This window comes from Nyctereutes procyonoides, unplaced genomic scaffold (assembly GCF_905146905.1).
Source record: "Nyctereutes procyonoides isolate TBG_1078 unplaced genomic scaffold, NYPRO_anot_genome, whole genome shotgun sequence".
NCBI classification, from domain to species: domain Eukaryota; kingdom Metazoa; phylum Chordata; class Mammalia; order Carnivora; family Canidae; genus Nyctereutes; species Nyctereutes procyonoides.
This window is the reverse complement of record NW_026575020.1, coordinates 37,323,246-37,346,447: the sequence shown is the minus strand read 5'-3', so window position 1 is coordinate 37,346,447 and position 23,202 is coordinate 37,323,246. Positions and strand designations below refer to the sequence as shown.

The following is a 23,202-nucleotide window of genomic DNA, read 5'->3' as shown; positions in this document are numbered from 1 at the left end:
ATCCTATTGACATTTTGATTGTTTCAAACTTTTTTTCTTCTACAAATAGTGCTGCAGTGAACATCCTTACAGATGTATTTATAGTACGTATCCTGTGGTTTCTTTAGGGCAAATTCCTAGACAGAGAATGGCCAGTCAGTGGAAATGAGCATTCACAATTTTGGTAACTTCCCTACTTCCCCAAGATTGCCCTCCAAAAAGTTTTTACCAATTTGTCCTCCAATTTTTTTTTAAAGATTTATTTCTTTATTTTGAGGGAGTAGAGGGCAGAGGGAAAGGGAGAGAGAAAATCCCAAACAGACTCCCTGCTGAGTGTGGAGCCTGACACAGGGCTAGATCTGTGACCCAGAAACCATGACCTGAGCCGAAATCACGAGTTGGATGTTTAACTAACTGAGCCACCCAGACACCCCCTCCAATTTTTTTTTCTACACATAGATTTATTTACTCTGTTAGGTAGTCACACTGTGAATATACTAGTATCCTGCTTTTTCTTTTAGTAACACATGTTTTGGTGGGGTATATTACATAGTCTACATAAATCTATTTTAGTGATTGCATAATATTCTACTAAACAGATTTATCATGGTTTACATAACAGCTTTTCTATTGGTGAACATTTACTTTTTATTTTATTTATTTTTTAAAAGATTGTATTTATTTGACAGAGAGAAAGAGAGCACAAACAGGGGGAGTGGCAGGCAAAAGGAGAGGGAGAAGCAGGCTCCTCACAAAGCCTGTCCATCCCAGGTCTCTGGGGTCATGACCTGAGCCGAAGGTAGATGCTTAACGAACTGAGCCACCCAGACGCCCCTTTATTTTTTAAAATGATTTATTTATTTATTTTAGAAAGAGAGAGCATGAGCAGGAGGGGCAGAGAGAGAGAGAAAGGATCTCACACAGACTCCAAGCTCAGCGTGGAGCCTGATGCAGGGCTCAATCTCACAACCCTGAGATCAGGACCTGAGCCAAATCCAAGAGTCCAACACTTAAACCACTGTGCCACCCAGGCACCCCGATTGGTGAATATTTAAATTGTCTCCAGTTTTTTCAATATTATAAATAATTTGGCAATGAACATCTTTTTTTTTTTTTAAGATTTTATTTATTTATTCATGAAAGACAGAGAGAGAGAGAGGCTGAGACTCCGGCAGAGGAAGAAGCCAGCTCCATGCAGGGAGCCCGGTGTGGGACTCGATCCTAGGACTCCAGGATCACACTCTGGGCCGAAGGTGGCACTAAACCACTGAGCCACCCAGGGATCCCCCTCTTTTTTTTTTTTAAGTAATCTCTACGAACAACATGGGCCTTTAACTCATAATCCGAGATTGAGAGTCACACGCTTAACCAACTGAGCCAGCCAGGTGCCCCTGAACCTCTTTTCCTATATAAATGTCTATTTTTCTTTCTTTAGGATTTTTTCCCCTTGGGATAGATTCCTAGAAAACTGATTACTAGATAAAAACATTTAAAACCTGTGAAACACTCTACTGAATTGCATTCCAAAGGAAAGCAGTAATTATAGTAAATGGTGAAATTTTGGAAATAACCCCAGATATCCATCAAGAGGGAATCGATTATGTAAAATATCATGCAGTCAATGGCAGACTATAGCCATTAAAAGGGCAAGGTATATTTATTTCCATTCACATGTCCCTCCACAATGTACTGTTGAAAAAAGCAGGTTTCAGAAGACAATATAGTATTTGGGGGGAAGAAATAATATATATATTTAACAAAATCCCAAAGTCATAGCCACCAAATTGCTAACCATTCTTTTAAAAGAGGGCAATGAAAATAGGAATTTTTCCATTTCTACTTTGCAAATTTTATTTTATTTTAATTTTAAGATTTTATTTATTTATTCATGAGAGACACAGAGAGAGACAGAGGAACAGACACAGGCAGAGGGAGAAGCAGGCTTCCATGCAGGGAGCCTGACGTGGGACTCAATCCCGGGTCTCCAGGATCACGCTCTGGGATGAAGGGGGCGCTAAACCGCTGAGCCACCTGGGCTGCCCTGCTTTGCAAATTTTAGCCTTACAGTGAGTCTGTAGATTTTGTCAGCAGGAATCTTAATTAACAAAAAGGAAAGCTTATAAATTATTTTTTAAATAATGTTGCCTTTTGATTTATTTAATGAACAGTAATTATTATTTTTTCTTTACATGACAAAAATCCACCCATCTTCTTTATTTTTTTCTTTCCCAAGTCTAAATTTAGTAAGGTACCCCTGCCGGAAGCTTCTAAATAGTCAATTCTAACTTTTCCCAGGCCTGCTGGGATTACAACTTTCCTCTCTGGATGAAATCTGGAGTTTAATGACGCCCATGGGATGTGCTGCTCAATCTTCCTGACAACCCTAAGAGGGAAGGTGCTGTTACTGCCCCATTTCACACACGGAGAAACCGAGGCTCGCAGAAGCTGGCAGTCACTTTCCTAAGGAGAGTCAGCAGGGCAGGGGCTGGCTTTGAAACAAGCCCAGGCCCGCATCCTTGGCCACTAACTCACAGGCTCCGAGCTGACTGCCCCGCTCAGCCAAGGACTGGGAGAGAAATGTTCCATTTTAAAAACTGGCTAAAAGTCCTGGAAATGCTCAGAGACAGCCAGAATGGAAAAAGATGCTCAAAGGGAACAGAACTTCTCAAAGAGGCTGAGGCTGCCCTGTCATGTGTGACACGTGGAAAACTTGACACATGTAACATACAGGCGGTTAGTGGGAGAATTGGTCATGCTCATTGGCAAATTGCTCCCTGTTCCCTCTTTGCCCACCTCTCCCCACCCCTCCACCCCCCTGCCACAGCCCTGCCCTGGGAGGAAGCACTTGGGACCACCTCAGAGGAAGTGACTCAGTCCTGAATCTCTGCCCCAAGTTGGCAACTAAGGAGTGGGAGCCCCTCCTTAGGCCTCATGGGGCAGCGAGTCCGCCAGACCGTCTGGCTAGTGTTTGTTCTGAAGGCCTGGTCTCGGGTTATCTCTCCTCCAGATCCTCTTTGCTTGGCCACGTCAGCCACACCTTGGCATAGCCATGGGATGGTCAGGGATGGAGGGGGAAGATGAGCCATCTCTCACATCTACCTCTCCTGGGCATCCAGGGCACCACTTTCCTCCCCATCCTGCTGCCTCTCCCCCCGCCCCCCCCGCCCCCGCCCCATCTCCTTGGCCTCCATCTTGCCCTCAGGATCACCACCTGTGACCCAGGCACACTAACCTCCAGGTCTCTTCCTGCATAGGGAGAGTTACCTGAGGGGCCCCACCCAGGCATGGGAAGAGGGATGGGACTGGTTCAAGATTTGCCCGACCTGGGTCCCATGTGACCACCACCAAGTGGTGAGGGCAGCCCAGCAAGACTCCTGTGAGTGGACTCCCCATCATCAGCTCAATGAGGCCCCCTCCCTGAAGAGGAGCCTGTTCATGAACCAGAAAGGCTGATGTCCACTCACCCTGAAGAGGAAGGCAAAGACATCCATCCTTCATTCATTCTCTCATTCCTTCAACCTGCCCTCTCTGAGCTCCAGGCATGTGCCTGGCTCTGCTCCTGCCCTCAGGGCAATGACAATCCAGTTGTTGGGTGTGGGGGGGGGCATAGAGAGGCCCCTAACCCAGTTCTTGGGGTAGTTAGGGTAGACTTTCTGGAGGAGGTGGCATCCAACAGTCCTGCAGGAGAATGAAGCATTGTGAGATTTGTCCAGAATCCCATTGAGCTGAGGGCAGAGTTCACAGAGAGAGGAGGTTTTAGAGTAACTTCCCCTTGGGCCTCAGTTGATAAAAATTGGAGGGACGTGGGTACCGGTGAGCTCCTACTCCCAAGGAGCGGGGTAGAGACAGGTTGGCTGGGCAGATGTTGCTGGGGATGATGGTGCCAGGCCGGGGCATGCAAAGGGAGGCAAAATCGCGTGGATTCTACCAAGAGGGCCCGGGGTCCAGCCAGGCCCCCGCGGGGTACTGCTCATGCTGCTGGCACCCCACTCCGCATGCCTCCTGCCCTGTGCCCTCGCATGCTTGCCTGTGGCTCCTGCATGTCCTGTATGTGCCCGCTGGCTTCCCCCTGCCCCCTCCCTCAGCTCTGACAAGGACCATTGCCTGTCCCCAGCCTGACTCAGGAGGCCAACTGGCACCTCGGGCCCTGCCCTCCCCGGATTCTTCCTGGATAGGAATCTCAAGGCTGTTCTCTGCCTGATTCCCCACCTGACTGTCCCTCCGAGCCTTTGGGAGGACAAGGCATAGCTCTGGGGTCAGTGAAAGCTTTGGGGGCTGACGGGCCCCCAAACAGAGGCCTCAGTCGAATAGTCTGTTTCCAAGAGGCCACTACCAAGGTGAAATAGGAGGCCAAGCCCCGTGGCACTTCTGCCCATGGGAACTCACTGCCCTCCCCTCAAAGCTGCCCAAGTAGGCCAGGGACGAGGGTCTAGAACCGGAAAGACCCTCGAGTTGTCATTTGGAACCCACACTTGGGGGAGAGGGTGGCCGTGGCTTGGTGCCTTCAGCTTCCTGGGGACCCCAGGCCTCTCTTCCCCTCATCCCGGGCCTTCTGTGTGTGCCTCCCACCCCACGCCCCTGGATCCCCGGATTCTGGTGGGGTGGAGGAGCTCCCCGCCAGTGCCCCCTGTGTACGTGGCTCTCTCCCCTCCCGCCCCTCCCCAGCTGCAGCAGTACCCCCGGCTTCGGGAGGAGATGGAGCGCATCGTGACCACCCACATCCGGGAGCGTGAGGGTCGCACCAAGGAGCAGGTGAGTCCACAGCCCCTGCTGCCCCTGGGCCCTCCTCCCTCTCCTTCCCATTTTGCCTCTTCTGTCTCTGTCTCCCTCACACTTTCTGGTCTCACACTCTCTGCTTCTCTCTCTTTTTTTACTGTGGGAAAATATGTACAATGTAAAACATACCACCTTGACCACCTCTCAATGAGCGGGTCAGTGGTATAAAGCATATTCACACTGTTGTGCCACCGTCATCCCCATCCGTCATCCCCCCCATCTGTTGTCTCCAGAACCTTTTAATATTCCTCAGATGAAGCTCTGTGCCATTAAACAGTGACTCTCCAGCCCCTGCCTTCCCCCAGCCCCTGGCAACCACCATTCTACTTTGTGTTCCTACGAATTTAACAACTCTAGGAACCTCGTCTAAGTGGAATCCTATAACCATGGTCTTTTTGCGTCTGGCTTATAACACTTAGCATAAAAAAAAAACACTTAGCATAATTTTCTCAAGGTCCATCTATGCCAGGTGTCAGAATTCACTTCTTTATTTTTTATTTTTTTTATTTATTTATGATAGTCACAGAGAGAGAGAGAGAGAGAGAGAGAGAGAGAGAGAGAGAGAGAGAGAGGCAGAGACATAGGCAGAGGGAGAAGCAGGCTCCATGCAGGGAGCCTGACGTGGGATTCTATCCCGGGTCTCCAGGATCACGCCCTGGGCCAAAGGCTGGCGCCAAACCGCTGCGCCACCCAGGGATCCCAATTCACTTCTTTAAAAAAAAAAAAATTTAACCTCAATTAATTAACATATAGCGTATTATTGGTTTCAGAGGTAGAGGTCAGTGATTCATCAGTTCCAATGCTTAGTACGTCATGTGCCCTCCTTAATGCCCATCACCCAGTTACACCATCCCGCTACCCTCCTCCAGCTACCCTCAATTTGTTTCCTATGATTAAGAGTCTCTTATGGTTTGTCTCCCTCTCTGATTTTGTCTTGTTTTATATTTCCCTCCCTTGACCTATGCTCCTCTGTTTTGTTTCTTAAATTCCACACAAGTGAAATCACGTGATCATTGTCTTTCTCTGATCGACTTATTTCACTTAGAATAATACCCTCTAGTTCCATCTATGTCATTACAAGTGTCAAGGTTTCGGTTTTTTGGTGGCTGAGTAATATTCCATCATAATATTCATCATATATATATATATATATCACATACTATTTTTTAAAACTTTTTTTTAAGATTTATTTATTTATTCATTCAGAGAGAGAGAGAGAGAGGCAGAGACACAGGCAGAGGGAGAAGTGGGCTCCATTCAGGAAGCCCGATGCGGGACTCGATCCAGGGTCTCCAGGATCACGCCCTGGGCTACAGGCGGCGCTAAACTGCTGCGCCACTGGGGCTGCCCTATGCCACATCTTATTTATCCATTCGTCTGTCAGTGGACATCTGGGCTTTTTCCGTGGTTTGGCTACTGTGGACATTGCTGCTATGAACATTGGGTCGTAGGTGCCCCTTCTGAATTCCCTTCCTTTCTAAGGAATACCTGAACACTATTCTATTGCCTGTATATGCTTTCATTTCATTTCAATAGTTTATCAGATATTCATTCATTCAATCACAAACATAGTCACTCAATGCCACCCCTGAGCTGGGAGGAGCAGAGATGAGCAGGCCCCTTCCTGGCCCTCATGAGGCTCATGGGCGAGTCCTCCTTATTTGTCCAACTCTCTGTCACCTTTCTATCTATACCTGCTTCTGGCTTCCAATTCCTAGCCTCCATCCTCACACGCCCTTTCTCCACCACGGTGCTGCCGCCCCAGTCATTCACATCTTTGTTGTAAGTTTTGAATCCTCACTGATCTCTTTAATTACAAAAGTGATAAATACTTAATAAAATCTTCAGCCTTGCTCACAATCTCTCTCAAAAATAAGTAAAATCTTTTTTAAAAAAAGAGAGATCTTATCTATTTATTTGAGACAGAGAGTGAGAGAGAGCACAAGTTGGGGGGAGGGCAGAGGGAGAGGGACAAGCAGACTCCCCACTGAGCAGGGAGTTTGATGAGAGGGTTCAGTCCCAGGACCCTGGGATCATGACCTGAGCCGAAGGCAGATGCTTAACCCACTGAACCACCCAGGTGCCCCAAGGCATTTTCCCCCTACGCATATACACATTCCAGATTCCATCTTAATCTTCAGTAACTGCAGTCCTGTTGTGTGTCTTCTCTTTTTCCTCTAAAGATAATTGTAGTAGCTAACATCTGTTGAGTGCCCATTACATGTCAGACATGTGATCTGCCTCATTTCATTGTGTCTTCACCACTCCAGGAGGCAGACCACTTCATCTGATGAACTGGAGACTTAGTGAGCACAGGTTTCTTATAGAAAGCAGTGGCGCTTGGGTCGAAACTCAGCAGTGTGCGTCAGGCACGTCACTCTGGTCAGAACTCAGTTACAAATCCCATCACTCATCCTGGGATTTTCCAATGCCAGAACCTAGAAATTGTCCTCATTCTTTTGAACAGCTATAGAGAGCTTTATTGTTCAGAGGATCCAATAATTTATTTCACCTTCTGATGGTCATTGGCTTCTTGAAAATTTTTCTCCTTTACAAACTACACCACACTGAACACCCTGATATACATATATCTTTGCTCACTTTGTGAGTCTATGTACCTATCTCTAGATGTGAATATGTGCATTTTAATATTGTTCAATATTGCCAAATTACCTTCCAAGAAGGTGATCCTAACTTGTACTTCCACCAACAGTATATGAGAATCCATCTTCCACAATGCCCACATTACCAATATTTATTATTAATTTGATAGGTTATAAAAAGGTCTCATTCTTTAGTTATGAGGGTGAGCATTCTTTTACATAGACTTACTGATTACATGTATTACCTCTATGAATTACCCATTCATGTTCTTTGGCTATTTTGATTTGTGTTTTTGTGTCTGCCTTTCATTTATTTACTCATAGGAATTCTTTATTTATTATGGGTACTATTACTGATGCATTGATTGATATATTATGGGTTCTATATTTGCTATAAGTATGTTTCTTCCAGCCTTTCATGCATTTTTAAAACCCTGTCATGTTTTTTCCACTTGCCTGTTGACCTGCGTATCCTCAAAGGTTATGCTCCTCATCGATATTGAGCTGGCGTACATGAATACCAATCATGAGGACTTCATAGGCTTTGCCAAGTGAGTGCTCCCTAGGCTAAGAAGTGACACCTCTTGTGTGTGTGTGTGTGTGTGTGTGTGTGTGTGTGTGTAGGACCCAGGCCTGTTGGGTTAACCCTCTGGGTCTGGTGCCCACTGAGCAGTGGCATTGAAGCTAGGCCTCTTGAGAGGAGAAGTTCTGAGACTCTTCCTTCTCTTCTTAGTGCTCAGCAGAGGAGCAACCAGATGAACAAGAAGAAGGCTTCAGGGAACCAGGTGAGTGAACCCCAGTGCCCCAGCCGGAGGGATGGAGGGTGCCGGATGGACGCCAAGCTCTGGGAGCCCCCTCCCCCGAGGGGAAGGGTCTCACAGGGGCCAGGGATCCTATCAGCTGCCAGCCACAAGCCTCCCACTCTGCCTCAGTAACCCTCTCTCCTCTCTCCCGATGCTTCTCGTGGTTGCTATGGTTACCTCTTTGCAGGATGAGATTCTGGTGAGTACCAGGACTGGGGCTCTTGGCTTGTATAGCGAAGGGGAGGAGGGGACCCATTAGTAGTGGGCATGCCCAGGGGGCAAAAGGGCACTCTTTGGCTTGAGCTGCTTGTACATACCAGCACATGGGTGCCCACACATGCTCTCAGTCCAGAGGCAAGGCCTGGCCATTCAGAGTCCCATCAACCTGTCCATTAGTGCGCATGAGCTAAGCTTCTACTTCAGTCAGAGGTAGACCATTTGGGCTGGGTGGGCACAAATGGCTGACGGGCCTGGCACTCAGTGGGTGCTCCTCAAATATCTGTTGGATAGGGATCCCTGGGTGGCGCTGCGGTTTGGCGCCTGCCTTTGGCCCAGGGCGCGATCCTGGAGACCCGGGATCGAGTCCCACGTCGGGCTCCCGGTGCATGGAGCCTGCTTCTCCCTCTGCCTGTGTCTCTGCCTCTCTCTCTCTCTCTCTCTCTCTGTGACTACCATAAAAAAAAAAAAACAGATTTGCTTTAAAAAAAATATCTGTTGGATGGATGGATGCATGCATGGATGGATGGATGGAAGAGAAATATGTTTTTAAGATAGCCATCTCTACTGGAGAGTTGAGTAAAGAGATAAATGAATGTCAAGAGACAAGTCCCTCCTTGCCCATTCTGTCCTTCAGATTTCTGCTGAAACACCATTTTTTACCCCCACCTGTACACACAAGCCATGGTCTGGAATCTTCCAGAGGCCATAGTTTCTTTATGACAATCTAGGTGTTTGTGTGATTATTGGGTTCATACCTATTTCCCTCTCAAACCCCATGAGGGGAAGGGTTGGGTCTCTCTTGTCCATCAGCAAGTCTTCAGCCCTACAGCCTAGTGCCTGGCATAGAGTAGGTGCTCAGTAGAACTAAGGCATCAATGAGTGTAATATCTGAGTTCAGCAAACACTCGGTGGTGCCTACACTGCACAGGCTGCCAGACAGGAGTCAGATTCTGGCCCTGACCCCTGGACACCTGAGCCTGCCATCAAGCCCCAGCAGGATGGGAGTTGGAGGGGCAGGAGGTTTCTGGTGCAGGAGCTCTGCAAGGGGGTTTAGCAGAGCTGGGGGTGGCCAAGGGAGGACAAAGCCTGCAGGTCAGAGCAGGGAGTAGAGTGACAAGGTCTGCTCATGAGGGGTAGGGAGTGCCAGGGCATGGCATTTGGACTCAGTTCCAAAGATAGTGACAAGACACTAAGGTCCTTATCGGACCTGGACAGGGTAGGAGAGGCACCACAGAGCACCTGGCTACCTTGTTTCTGTTAATGGCTAAGGTAGCTACTCAGCTACTGATCTACTATGTCACTTGGGTTCTCTGCAAGGTTCCTGGGGAAGCCAGAGGGTCGAGGAGGGTTCCAGGAGGCCTCAGAAGCAGGCTTTCCTGCCATCCCCAGGCTCCTCGGCTCTTCTCTGGATGCTTAGAGAAGCCAGGGAGGTCAGGGCTAGGGGAAGGAGAAGAGAGAGTTCCCTCCTCCTCAGTTTGGCCCACCCCCAGGGTCTAGTTAGTGGCCTTGCCCTTGGAGTAGAATCTACAGGCCTTGTGTGTGGTGATGGCTCAGGATGGTCTTGGGGACAGCTGCTTCCTGCTGGAAAACAGATCTTTGCCTATTTCTCTGGGGTCCCCAGGGAGGAAGGGCCTGTTCAATTCATGCTCAGCCTTTCACCCTGTTCCCAAGCCCTACCACCCTGCTCCCATTCAGGGCCTGAGGCCAAAGACCCTCAGAACCATTCATGTTTTCATGCCACAAACATTTATTGATCACTTACTGATTGCCAGGCACACTGCAAGGCACTGGGATATACCAGTGAGCAGGCAAAAGAGTTCATAATTTAGCAAGGCAGTCTGACATCAACAGATAATCACTCACTCTCTCTCGCTCTTTCTCTCTCACACATAGACACACACAGACATACACATGACACACAATCTTGAAACCTCAGTCATTGTCATAGGAAAAGACTTAAGGGAGCTGTAAAAGACAGTAAGATGACAATGAGGGTCCTGACTTATACTGGGGGTGAGGGAGTGCCTGCCTGAGAATGTGACTTTTGAGCTGATACCCAGAGGGTATGGAGGAATTCGGCAGGCCAACAGGAGGGAAGTGCTTTCTAGGCAGAGACAGCAGCGGCACTTATATAGTCATTGAGATCAGAAACAAGTCTTAGAATTAAGTGGATCTTAAGCTGAAAAGACATTGCCCAGTTGGCCCCCTACACTCTACTTGCATACTTTTAGCGGTGGGGAGCTCATCCCCTACCAAGGCTACCAGTCCCCTACTCAGATGGCTCTGACTCTCAGAAGGCTCTCTATCCTGAGCTGACCTATGCCTTCCTCTGTCTCCAGTCTGTTACTTGTGGTTCAAAACAGGGCAGGTCTGGCCCACACCCTCCCTGCCCAGCCAGGCTTCCAAGAGCTGGAGGAGGGGTGGGCTTTTGAGTGTTTCTCTTTGCCTACCCCATCCTCCAGGGGGAGTCCTGGCCTCTCCCCACTGACCTCCTGCCCTCTCACCCTCCAGGTCATCCGGAAGGGCTGGCTGACCATCAACAATATTGGCATCATGAAGGGGGGCTCCAAGGAGTACTGGTTTGTCCTGACCGCTGAGAATCTGTCCTGGTACAAGGATGACGAGGTGAGTAAAGGGCCACTGCTCATCAAAGGGTTTGGCTGGGGCCAGATTCAGGCTCAGACACTACTCCAAGGGCTTGGAGTAGATTGGGCCACCCAACAAACAAAGTTTTTTTTTTTTTTTAAATCCCATTAAAGCCCCTTGAATAGAGGTGGCCCGCAAGGATCAGAGGCAGACAATCCTGAGAGCTCATCTAGGCGGGAAAGAGAAGGTGCCTTGGCAGGATCAGGGAGTTTGGGGCCAAGTGCCCTGGGGAGGGTAGGCAGGGGTGCTGGGTGCCCCTCCCTGACCCCGCCAGCCCTGTGGCCTTCCTGTTTTCCTGCTCTGGGGTGTGCCGCCTCCCTTGTGGCCCCCACAGACCTATGACACACACATATGTCCAGCTGCCAGACACCCTATTAACCCCTGCACCCCAGTCCCCCAGACCCCACGGGCACAAGAGAGATGCCCTGAGGGCCTCCAGGCCAAGGGGCCAGGAGTGATGGGGCCCTGCAGAGGCTCCACACAAAACCCCTCCCTGCCCACATGGGCTCACAGAATGCCTGCCACCTCCCTCCCTTGCTGCTGGTCTCCTTTAAAAATGAGTCTATTTGGCTTCCACATCTGGATTCCAGAGGTGACCAGAGAGAACAGGGAGGGCTTGGGGCTTTGGGGGGGAGACTTGTGGTAATGAACTCCAGCTGGCCACCCAGTGGGGGAGGGGACCTTCTTCCTGAGGAAGCTTTCGGAGGAGAGGGAGCTCTCAGTGGGGAAGTGGGGCTGGGGTGGGAGCTGTGATTTTGGTCTCTGAGCTCCCTCCTTGATCCCTGCCTCCTCCAAGTCGCCCTGGGCAAGGCCCCCTCCTCCTCATCTTGGGCTGGGCCTTCCGTCGTCACTGGCGGGGGCGCCAAGCCATCTGGACCTCATTACCCCAACCCTGGCCTCTCCCTGAGCATGGGGCCCCTGGAAGGGTTGGAGTGTGAGGTGGCGTGACGTGGCGGGGGGTGTCGCTTCCTGCTCTGTCGCTCAGGCAGGCTGCCTAGACCCCCTCATGGGCTGGGGGCACTGATTACTGGCCCTAGGACTCCTGATGCTCTTAAGTTGGGGCTCCTTATATGTTGGGCCAGGGGACAGTGTGACCTGGGGCTGAGGGCTGCCCTGTGGGAGAAAGTATCCAAGAGGGACCCTGTCCTTGAGTGGTGGGGTCTTTCTGAGCTTTGTATGTACATTTGAGTTGGGTTGTGTGTGGGAACTGTGCTGAGCATGTGTGGGGTGCAGTAGGGGTGGGTAGTAAGTGCTGGGGGGTGGGGTGTGTGAGGCTGATGGATGTTATGTGTGGCGGGAGGGGTGGTGGTGCAGGAGAGTGTTTGGGCTATAAGCATCTAGGTGTGGTTGGGGGAAGACCATGTGTGCCCTTTCTCGGTGTGTAAGTGAAGCTTTATGTAGCAAATGGGCTGGAGGAGGGAGAGTGTGCATGTGGAGCATCTGAGAACATGCGTGTGCTTGGGATGTAAGGATGGGAGAGAGCTCGTGTTCCGTTGTGAGGGTATGTATGTGTGCCCAAGCTTGTGGCCTTGAGATGTGCAAGTGTGCTTGCGGCATGAATGTGTGATATTAGTTTGGGTGTGGGAATGTATGTGCCTGAGTGGTGGAGGTGTGCATGTCGAATTGAGTGCGTATGTGTGTGTGTGTTGCATGTGAGTGGATTTTTGCACTAGAACAGCTTGCGGACATGGAGGTGGTCTGGGCTGCAGGGAGGATGATCTGTCCCCTTCTCTCCCCAGCTGCCAGCCCTCTAGTCTTTGGGACATGGGCGGCCCTCTGGGCAGACAGGCGGCTCCCCATATCCGTAGTCCTCATTGAACCCCCCATCTTCTGGGTCTCCCTCTGCCACCCATCAGCATCCCCATCCCGTCTCACAGCACGGTGCCCCCCTCCCTCTACACCTCCTCCCAGCACCCCCTGCACCCCCCAGCAGCCCCCTGCCCCATCTCCGGGTTCCGGTTCTGGGATGGCGGGTGGGGGTCAGTCCAGCTCTCCAGCGGCGGCGCCGAGGGTCTAACCCAGCCCAGCCTAACCAATGTGCAGACTACTGTACAATTTGGGAGTCCTGAACAGATAGTCTAAACACTGGGTAGACGGAGTGGAGGTGTCCTCTGGTCCTTCCAGGCAGCTGTGTCTGTCCGTCGGGTGAGAGCTTCGGCCCCATCTCCTGGAGACCCAAGGCCCCCAGCCCCAGCCCAGCCAGCCCGTGGTCCCCTCTCTGCTCCCGACTCCCCTTCTGCCTCCTTTGACGTGGCAGGGGTGAGCGGGAGCTGTGGCTGGGAAGGAGGGGCCTGGGGAGGGGGCCGGCCGGCAGGAAGGGAGGGGTGGGGGGAGGAGGCCGCTCCTACCTAGAGTCCAACCCCAGAGCACAGGGCGGGTGGTGGCGGGGCCTCCCTCGAACGCTTCCAGATGTTCCCTGGCCGCGTGTGCAACTTCCTTCTCTCCTCCCCCAGCCGCCCTCTGGGGCTCCCGGCCACCCGCCTGGCATAAAGAAGGCTTTATGTGGCTGGACGGGCCAGGCGGGTGTGGAGGGCAGAAGGAGGTGGGCAGGATGGTGCCAGGACTGGGGAGCAGGGTCCCCCTAAATCCATCCCCGACCTGAGATCCTGGATGAGGCTCATGCCCAAGCCCTGAGTCCCTGAGATCCACACAGACATTCCCCGACCACGGCATGGGTCCTGTGGTGTGGGCATGTGGGGTACCAGGGGTTCCTCCTCCCAGAGCCCCCTCCTGGAGTACCTTCTCAGCAGAACCCCCGAGCCTCCCTTGGACAGCTACAGACAAATGTCGGCCCACAGCAGGCACACATTAGTGTGCACGGAGGCCGGGCACCCACATGCCCATCCACAGATACATATTACTCCTCCCAGATGACTACAAATAAACCAAACGCATTCAACCTATTCAGCAAACCATATGCACATGAACATGCAAGCCCACAGTGTTCCCCACAGGCACACTCCATACAAACACAGATATTTACAGCTGCCACATACATCTATGAAACTGTGCACACATCCGCCTTGACACACAGGCCTGCTCACACAAACACATGGCCATGCTAGGCACCTCCTCAGGCACACACATGCCCACACACGCACCTACGCAACACAGACACGTGGGCTCACATCACAGTGGTGATATGGTACGTGCTCCAGCTGGCATGTGTTTACACACACAACTACACACATGCTGCACACAGAGACATACCATCTCCAGGCTTGTGCTGTGCGCCTGATTGCTAACACATGGGCGCCTGGGGGGTGGGGCGAGGAGAGGGTGTGGGCTGAGCCAGCCCTTTGAAGCTGCTGGTGCTGGTGGCCCCCCTTCTTGTCTCTATAGTCAGGAAATGAAATCAGCAACTTAGCTAAAGCAGGTCCCATTGGCCAGGCCGGGGGCGAGAGAAGCTTGAGTGAGGGGTCCCTGGCTAGGGCTGGCCTGGACAGCATCCAGGGCTTGCTTGGGGGGGAGTAGGATCCACCTTCCGTCTCGCCACCCTGCCCTCTTGGGCTCTGGCATGTATGCAGAGGTGGTGGGAATGGCTTGAAAGCCACTGGGAACCAGAGGTGCTCAGCAGGTCCAGGGCTCCGTGGCCAGGCTTTCTTCAGACAGCACCTATGCTGTGCAGGGGTCACGGGTGCCCAGAAGCCCAGGGCCGCCCTGGGGCTCCAGAGCCCTGCTCCCCCACTGCCCCAAACCTCCGCATGGAACAGTCTTAGGATATGAAGCATGGCACCGACCTCACCCATCGCTCCCACCTCTATCCACAGGAGAAAGAGAAGAAATACATGCTCTCCGTGGACAATCTGAAGCTACGGGACGTGGAGAAAGGTTTCATGTCAAGCAAGCACATCTTTGCCCTCTTTAACACTGAGCAGAGGTGGGTCCCCAGACTGCAAGCCCCAAACCACCTTTCCTGAGCAGAAAGGAGAGGGACCTGCTCCAAGCCCCACAGCGAGAGTCATTCCTTTGACAAATATTCAGTCAATCACTTGGTAAGCGCCTGCTCTGCCTAAGACACCCTGCTAAGCATGGGGGACAAAGGGCCCATCAGGCCGGATCCCCTTGTTGCTCAGTGTCCAGCAGGGTTGGTGACAGTACCAGGCCTCTCACCTCTCAAGCCAGGGCTGACCGAGGGTTCAGTACAGCTGCCATCAGGGAGGTCCCCAGAGAGCCAAGGAGGGAGCCAATGGAGGCTGCACAGTCAGGGATGCCCCTCGTATGAGATCTCAGTCCCCCTTCTCCTTTTTAGTATCTTTTTAATAGAGCATTTTACCATTTATTTCACTGAATCCTTACAATGACCCAGGGAGGCAGGAATTGTTTTTATTAATCCATCTTCCAGGCAAGGAAACAAGCTTGGGAGGTGAGGGGACATGCCCAGGGTCACACAGCTGGGAAATGAGGAAGCCAGGACTGGGCCTCAGGTGTGATGTCCCCAATCTGTGCATGACCTTAATCACCTGGGTGAGTGGGTCTCCGAGCCTTCTCCCCTCGCCGCCTTCCCCACCTTGCAGGAATGTCTACAAGGATTATCGGCAGCTGGAACTGGCCTGTGAGACGCAAGAGGAGGTGGATAGCTGGAAGGCCTCTTTCCTGCGGGCTGGCGTATATCCTGAACGCGTTGGGGTGAGTGGAAGGGCAGGGAGGGGGGCAAGTTACTTCTAATAGGGGGCCCTGAATCACTATCCTCAGCGATGCCAAGTCATGTCATCAGGGCTCAGAAATAGCACAGATCCTCCCCCTTACCTGTACTAGGGTGGGATCAGAGTTAAGCCTTCCTCCTGTCCTCCAAAGCCAGTTTTTTGTGAGCCTCCTCGACCACAGATGGCAATTCCTTCATTCTCTTCGTAGAATAGTTCAGGGGGTTTTGTGGCTACCTTCATTTTCCTTCTCTCCTTCACTGTGGTGATGTCTACAGTTGCCTTAGGGTTGGGGTCAAGTGCCCTGGGTTCACTCATCTTTTCCTTTCTGTGTGTGTGTCTGCTTTGGCTGTGCTTGCTGGTGGCGGCGGCGGCGGTGGTGGCAATGCTGGTGTCGCGGCCTCTATGGCTTTGGTGTGGGCCTCCCAGGACAAGGAGAAAGTGAGTGTGCCCCTCTCTCACCTTCTGCCAGGTGTCTCCAGCCTGGCAGCAGCTCTGGCCAGGTCTTTAGAATCAGGAAGGGGGTGGACCTGGGTGGCCCAGTGGTTGAGCATCGGCCTTAGGCTCAGGGTGTGATCCCAGAGTCCCGGGATCGAGTCCCACATCAGACTACCCCCAGGGAACCTGCTTCTCCCACTGCCTAGGTCTCTACCTCTCTCTGTCTTTCTCATGAATAAATAAAATCTTTTTAACAAGAAAAAAAAAAGAATTTTAGAATCAGGAAGGGGCCTTGGAAAGGTCTTTGCTAATTGAGAGACTGGGAGACTGAGGCAAATTCTAGGCACCAAGTTGAGAGCGGAGATAAGGCTGAAAAAGGGTTTGGGTGCCTTAGAGACACTGGGGTGGGCAGAGTGCAGACACAGAACGTTTGGAGGAGCCAGTGTCTGTGTGTTCAGGCCCTTTGCTCTCTGTACTCAGTTCTCCAGGCACCCTTCAAGGGGCTGAGACCCTGGGAGTGGCTGGAACCTGGCTACGAGGGCCCAGCCACTCTGATGCCCTCTATTCTCAACGGCAGGCCAGCGAAACAGAGGAGAATGGCTCAGACAGCTTCATGCACTCCATGGACCCACAGCTAGAGCGGCAGGTGGAGACCATCCGGAACCTGGTAGACTCATACATGGCCATCGTGAACAAGACCGTGCGTGACCTCATGCCGAAGACCATCATGCATCTCATGATCAACAATGTGGGTGCAACACTTCGCGGCCAGTGGGTGCTCTTTTGGGACCAGGGAGGGAGTGGCCAGGTTGGCCTGGGGGAGGCACAGACCAGTCCCTTGGGATCAGGTCTAGAGAGGTAGGTATAGGTCCACACTAGAGCTGTCCAAAAAGAAATATAATGTGAGCTTTATATACTATTTTGTATTTTGATTCACATACCCAAGTTGTTCCAAACATGCTTAAATGTTTCCCAAAAGGGACTAGGAATCACACCTTTTGAGAACTCCCTGACCATGTTTTGAAATGTGCGTCCTGCAGAACCACTACCACCCATGGCTTAGTGAAAAAGCATGGCCCCTAGAGAATTAGAACTGTATTTCAATCCTGGCTTTGCCACAAATTCTGTTTGACTTTCAGTAAACTACCCTTCCTGATCCTCTGTTTCCCTCTATGTAAAAATATGGATAATAATAGAGTTGAGAATTAAGGGAATATAAAGTGCAGAGCAGCACAGTGCCTGGCACATAGTAGGAGTAGGTGCTCAACATATATTTAAATAACGAATAAGTGAGACACAGACCTATGGTGTAAAAACCTCAGTGCCTCCCCATGAATATCCCAGGGCCTGCGCCAGGTAGCACCTGTAGAGCATAAAGGAGCCCACCACCTACACATAGAGACTCAGATTTCACCCAGTCCAGGCATGTATTTACATCTGCTACTCAAGGGCTTGGGGATTTTTAAAATGTCATCTACCTTATTTTGGCCCCGTGGATTGTGTAAGTCCTTGGAAAGGGTTATAACTATCCCATTTTACAGATGAGGAAACTGAGGCTGAAACAAAGCTGAATAACTAGGTGTGCTGGTTGCATGGTGGGCCCTGAGTGCCCTCCCATATCTATGACCTTGGAGTCTACGGCCATACCACCCTGAACGTGCCCGATCTCGTCCATATCTATGACCTTGGACAGGTCACTTTCCCCCTCTGGACCATCTGAGGAAAGGGCAAGCATGGAGACGGGAAAGCGGGGGAGATCTCTGAGTTCAGAGGAGTGGCAAAGCCAGGACCACCGAGCTCCCAGTCCAGCGCACAGTCCCCCAAGGCGGCCAGACTGGTACAGGCGTCAGGTCCTAGCCCCTCCTCTCTTGGCGCGCCCGCAGACGAAGGAATTCATCTTCTCGGAGCTGCTCGCCAACCTGTACTCGTGCGGGGACCAGAACACACTGATGGAGGAGTCGGCGGAGCAGGCGCAACGGCGCGACGAGATGCTGCGCATGTACCACGCACTGAAGGAGGCGCTCAGCATCATCGGCGATATCAACACGACCACTGTCAGCACGCCCATGCCCCCGCCCGTGGACGACTCCTGGCTGCAGGTGCAGAGCGTACCGGCCGGACGCAGGTACCAGGGCCGGCCCCCACGGCCCCAAAGCCCCCCAACCCGGGGCCCGCGGGAGGTGGGCCGGGACCGGGCAGTGGCGCGCCCGCGTCACCGGAACGGCTCCCACCTGGAGCAGGGGGCGGGGCTTAGAGATGGGCGGGGCTTGACGCGGGGCGGGGCTTGCCGTGAAGCGCTGGCTGCGGGGCTGGGTGGAGCTGGAACTTCGGAGCCGCCAGAGGCGGGGCTTAACCTCCGGGAACAAGTAGGGCGCGGCGAGGCGGGGCTTCCGCGCATGGGCGTGGCCGGCGCTGGGCTGGGGCGGGGCCTCAGGATAGGGCGGAGCTACTCATCTCTTCCCTCCTTGCTTTCCGCGCCCTCTCGTCCGCAGGTCACCCACGTCCAGCCCCACGCCGCAGCGCCGAGCCCCCGCCGTGCCCCCAGCCCGGCCCGGGTCGCGGGGCCCTGCTCCTGGGCCTCCGCCTGCTGGGTCCGCCCTGGGGGGGGCGCCCCCCGTGCCCTCCAGGCCGGGGGCTTCCCCTGACCCCTTCGGTCCTCCCCCCCAGGTGCCCTCGCGCCCCAACCGCGCCCCGCCCGGGGTCCCCAGGTGAGTAGGGGCTGAATGCGGCGGGAGAGACCACCGGGCGGGCGTAGCCGGGAGGAAGGGAGGGCCAGAGCCGGCCCTCTCCATCCAGGGCGCTAGGACGTGGACGTGGACGCTGGAGCCACGGGAGGTGTGGCCGAGGGCTGGCGGAGCCTGGCCCCCCAGGGAGCGCTGAGTCCCGGAGGTGGTCGTTTCTGGGGAGGGGGCCATGGGACTCATCCCTCCTGCCCCCTTCTTTCTAGCACTTGCATGGCGCTTCCCTCCCTTTTCACTTCTCTCCTCCACCCGTTGCATTCCTCCTTTCTCCTCGCACTCCTCCCTCTCTTCCGTTCTCCATTCTGCCCTCAACTTCTCTCTCCCAGTCCCTGGTGACCTACCTCAGGTCTGGAGATCTGAACCCAGATCCTCTCCAGATGTGGAATTTTTTCACTTACACTCAGGGCTGCTCTGAGTCCTGACTCTCTGAGCTGTCCCAGGGGGCGTCTGGCCTCTGGCCCACAGGAACAGAGGCCAGGCTGTGACTGACCAGCAAGGTGTGTGATGTGTGTGTGGGCGTGCACACAAGTGTGAGTGTAAGAATGGCATCCAGGCATGGGCTAGGACATGGAACAGCTGGGAAAGGGGACTGGGAGCCATGGGGCAGTCTAATGGCTTTCTTCTTTTGCCCTGCCTCTGGCCCAACCTGGCCTGAACCAACATGGTGGGTATGGAGGCAGGAGTGGGTGAAGGCTGCCCCATTTTCCCGGAGATTTCCAAGTTAAAGGATTCCACATCGTCCCTTGGATTTGCCTTCTTGACTCATGACCATTTTTCAAGGAAGCTCATTCTGATCCCTGTTTCCAGTGGCCACATTCTTTGAGGAGAAGCACATCAGATCAGTAGCAACCACTTGTGTTTCCACATGCCTGGAGGGTAGGGCCTCGCCTTCTTGGGTCTAGCCTCCATGGACCCCAAATGAAGCAGAGATGGGACTTGCTTCCATGGTGATCTGATGACCAAAGCAGATGGGGTAAAGCAGGCAGCATGGTAGTTGGTCGAGAGCGCTGGATAGGAGTCCAGATGTTCTGGTTCACCCTGGGCTTTCGGCAAGTCACTTTCTCTTCCAGGGCCTTAGTTTCCCTTCTACCACATGATATTTAACATTCTGCCTTTCTCCCAGGGTTGGTGTGAGGATCAAGGGAGACAGTGACTGTAGAACTGTCTGCAGTTCTACAGTTCAGACTGTAGCCACAAACTGCAGATGTGGCTGTAGGAGCACTTTGCTAACTTCTCTTGTGAGTCGAGATTCTTAAGGGTATTTGACATGCCCAGGTGTGACATATGGGAAGAGGAAGATTTGGCACCTGCTCTAACTCCAGTCTCACTAACATACAGGAAATGCTTGGCAAGTCACCGCCTTGCCTCGGGGAAGAGAACAGTCTGGGATGCTTCAAGACAGATTGACCTAGGGGAGGTCTGGGGGCTGATTGAGATAAGACTCAGGTGATGAGGAGTCAGGGGCGTCGGTATGGAGCAGCAATGAGGGCAAAGGTTTAGCTTGGGATGCATTGAGGAGAGCCGCTGGCCAGAGAAGAGTGCAGATAGAATGAGGAAGAATAAGAAAAGGTTGCCGTGGATACAGTGGGGGCAGGCTGCAGAACCTTAAAAATTCTTGGGACTCAATGCTATGGGGACTAGGGAGCCATGGAAGGTTCTCGGGCAGAGAAATGACAGCTGGACCCTGAGAAAGCAAGTCCTGTCCCTTATGGAGCATTGCAGGTGGCCCTCTGAGGACTCCAGGCACGAATGTGCAGGGAGCTGGTGCAAATGCCTCCTGTGTATGGGCGAGCTTCTGTGTCGTGACTCAGCCCACGCGTGTGCTTCAATGTGCCGAGTGGCTGCATGCCCCGGATCCGTGCTGCACGTGCCAGCCAGTGAGGGTGCTGGGCAGTGGGAGGTGGGGGAGGTGTATGCGTGTTGTCTGTGGGCATGTGTGTCAGCGTGTGCATGCGGGGCCGTGGGGCCTCCCAGCATGTGTGTGCACGCCCGGGCGTGTGCGTGTGTGTGACCCCCACCCCCCAGGCCTGCCCTGTCTGTGCGTGTGAACTGCCATGTTGATTTCGTGCTGTCTTTCAGAATCACTATCAGTGACCCCTGAGGAGCGTCAGCCACGGTAGGTGCATACATGCCTCTCTGCCTGCTGCATGAACAGTGTGTCTGCCCCCACCCCCGCCGCTGCACCAGCTCCACACTGGGGGGCACACCTGGGACCTCAGAGCCAGGCTCCCCTCTCTCTCCCTTCTGCAGCTCCAGACTTATTCTTTCCTCTTTCTGTCCTCGCTGCCAGCTGGCTCTCTCACCTCCCTCTCAGCGAGCCTCGGGACTCAGTGCCACTGCTCAAGACTGAGCCTGGGGAGCTCTTGGGACAGGCTCCGCGCCCGAGCTGGCAGACACAGGTGCTCTCTGGAGCCATCAGAGAGGACAGAGGGCTCATGGTTTATGGTGTAGAGGCAGGAACCTTGGAGGGGGTTGTGCGTGGGGCTGAACTCAGCCAGCCAGGCTTGGAACTTTGTCCTGGGGGTGCCACACTCATTGTCCAACCTGAGCCAAGCTGTCGGGGCAGGGCAGCCAGCTCCCAGCTCAGGAGCTCTGGGAACCGAGGCCATGATAGGGCAGAGGAGGTCACAGCCCCACCTCCTCTATGGTGCCAGCAGTTGAGCAGCAATTTGGGGCAAAGGCTCTGGTTTGCTGATTTCTGAAAGCTGGAGGGCCCTGTCCACAGTGTAGGGGTGAGGTAGGATCATGCAGCCTGTTCCTCTCCCTCCTTGGTATGGTCATGCTTGTGACGGCACTACAAACAACAGTGTCCTCTGTCCCAGATGAAGCACCGTAAGCCAACCCTCAGGCTCCCGGGCCTAGGCCTGGTGCTCCTGGGGTGACCTACACTTTTCAGCCAAGGGGACGACAGTGTCCACCGATCTAGGCAAGTCAGCTTTTCTGAGTCCCACCCTGGTTGGGCCGCACATGTGCCCAGCAACCCACCTGCCACTCTGTCCCTGCCGCTGACTCTCGCTCTTCTGCTTTTCCCCAGCAGGAAGGGCCCAGCCTCACCTACGCGACCTGTGGTCCCCCGGCCAGCTGAGGCTCCCCTCTTAGACTTATAAGTCTGTGGCCGCTGGCATCCGGCTTTCCTGACCTCCCTGCCTCCCCAGGGTCCCTTCTGAGGACTCCGGGCTTTCTGCCCACCCAGAGGGGCCTCCAGGTGCCCCCTCCAGCCATCCTTTTAGCTTTGCCCTCCTGGTTCAAACTCTGTTCTTTCTCCTGTCTCTCTCCACGAGGACTGGTGGCTGTGGCATGGGGCATCAGGACCCACATTCTGAGACTAGGGGTGGTCCTGGGCCAGTACACTGGAAGACATGGGGGCCAGAAAAGAGGGAAGGCAGAGGGGCCGAGCATGTGCCTGGAGCTGTGGGTGCACTGCCTGGTGGTGTATGAGAGACCGGCGTGCGTGGCAGAGGGAGGGCCGCCCCGGCCTCCATCCAAGACCCCTGGGAAGCTGTGGCCCCCACCCACCTCCAGTTCCTCCTACCTTCCCTTTCTCTCTCCTCCATTCCAGAACCCTTGCCCACACCCTCAGCTTTGTTTTCGCCCCCTGCCCTCCCCTCTTACCCCACCGGGCTTGGCTGCCCTTGCCTTACCAGTTCTCTTCCTCCTTCTCTCCGTTCTCTTTTTGCTTTCTCTCCAACTGCCAGCCGATCGGGTCAGGCAAGTCCGTCCCGTCCTGAGAGCCCCAGGCCCCCCTTCGACCTCTAACCAGATCCCTCTATTCCTCGGAGACCTCCCTTTCCAAGCCTGCCTGGACGGCTGTTCTGTGACTTGACAGTGGCTCCCCAGCCCCAAAGCCTCCCCCTTCATCTGTGACTTAGTCTGTTGTAGTGGTGAGCTGACACATCCAGGCGTGATATTGGTGAAAACTTGTGCCCCTCTGTGGTATTGCTCCTATCCCATTCTATAAATAACTATAAATACACACACACACACACACATACATATATGGCTGCCACAGCCTCGCCTCTAGTGTTGGGAACCAATCACCACGCTGTCCTTGAGGAGTCTTGTGGTCCAACTACAGGGGAACACTGTCGCCCTGACATCCCCCTCTCCAAAGTGTGCCACCTCCAATGAGCCTCCCTGTCATGCCCGGCCTGTGGATGGCCACTCTTCCGTCCCTCCCCCGCTCAAGCACAGGGGGGCGCTGTACTGGCAGCTGTGTGGTCCTCTGCCACCAGTCTTGCTGTCTCTTGGCTGAGAATAAAACCCATTTCTGGACGATGGGAGACTGTCCTCTGCTGGCTTGTGTTTTTGTGGAGTTCAGGGGAAGGGGAAGGCTTCAACCTTGGGATGAACCGGT

General features: G+C 53.4%; 1 protein-coding gene across 32 annotated transcripts in view; it reads left to right on the top strand.

Moving 5' to 3' along the window:
• DNM1 (dynamin 1) overlaps nucleotides 1-23,202 on the top strand; it is a 61,093-nt gene that overhangs the window by 23,424 nt on the left and 14,467 nt on the right. For 6 of the 32 annotated variants that reach the window (XR_008664655.1, XR_008664622.1, XR_008664620.1 and 3 more), the window contains exons 11-21: nucleotides 4,645-4,731; nucleotides 7,839-7,909; nucleotides 8,092-8,143; nucleotides 8,349-8,360; nucleotides 10,892-11,005; nucleotides 14,797-14,906; nucleotides 15,544-15,655; nucleotides 16,099-16,110; nucleotides 16,685-16,855; nucleotides 17,991-18,232; nucleotides 18,600-18,815. Coding sequence is in view for 21 of the 32 variants with exons in the window: in XM_055326891.1 (XP_055182866.1) it covers nucleotides 4,645-4,731; nucleotides 7,839-7,909; nucleotides 8,092-8,143; nucleotides 8,349-8,360; nucleotides 10,892-11,005; nucleotides 14,797-14,906; nucleotides 15,544-15,655; nucleotides 16,099-16,110; nucleotides 16,685-16,855; nucleotides 17,991-18,232; nucleotides 18,600-18,815 (1,199 nt within the window). In the remaining 11 variants the exon portion in view is untranslated. Of the gene's footprint in view, nucleotides 1-4,644; nucleotides 4,732-7,838; nucleotides 7,910-8,091; nucleotides 8,144-8,348; nucleotides 8,361-10,891; nucleotides 11,006-14,796; nucleotides 14,907-15,543; nucleotides 15,656-16,098; nucleotides 16,111-16,684; nucleotides 16,856-17,990; nucleotides 18,233-18,599; nucleotides 18,816-20,927; nucleotides 20,965-21,502; nucleotides 21,505-21,882; nucleotides 23,136-23,202 lie in introns of those variants that run through there. The other 26 variants (XR_008664683.1, XM_055326970.1, XM_055326962.1 and 23 more) reach the window with 18 other exon arrangements.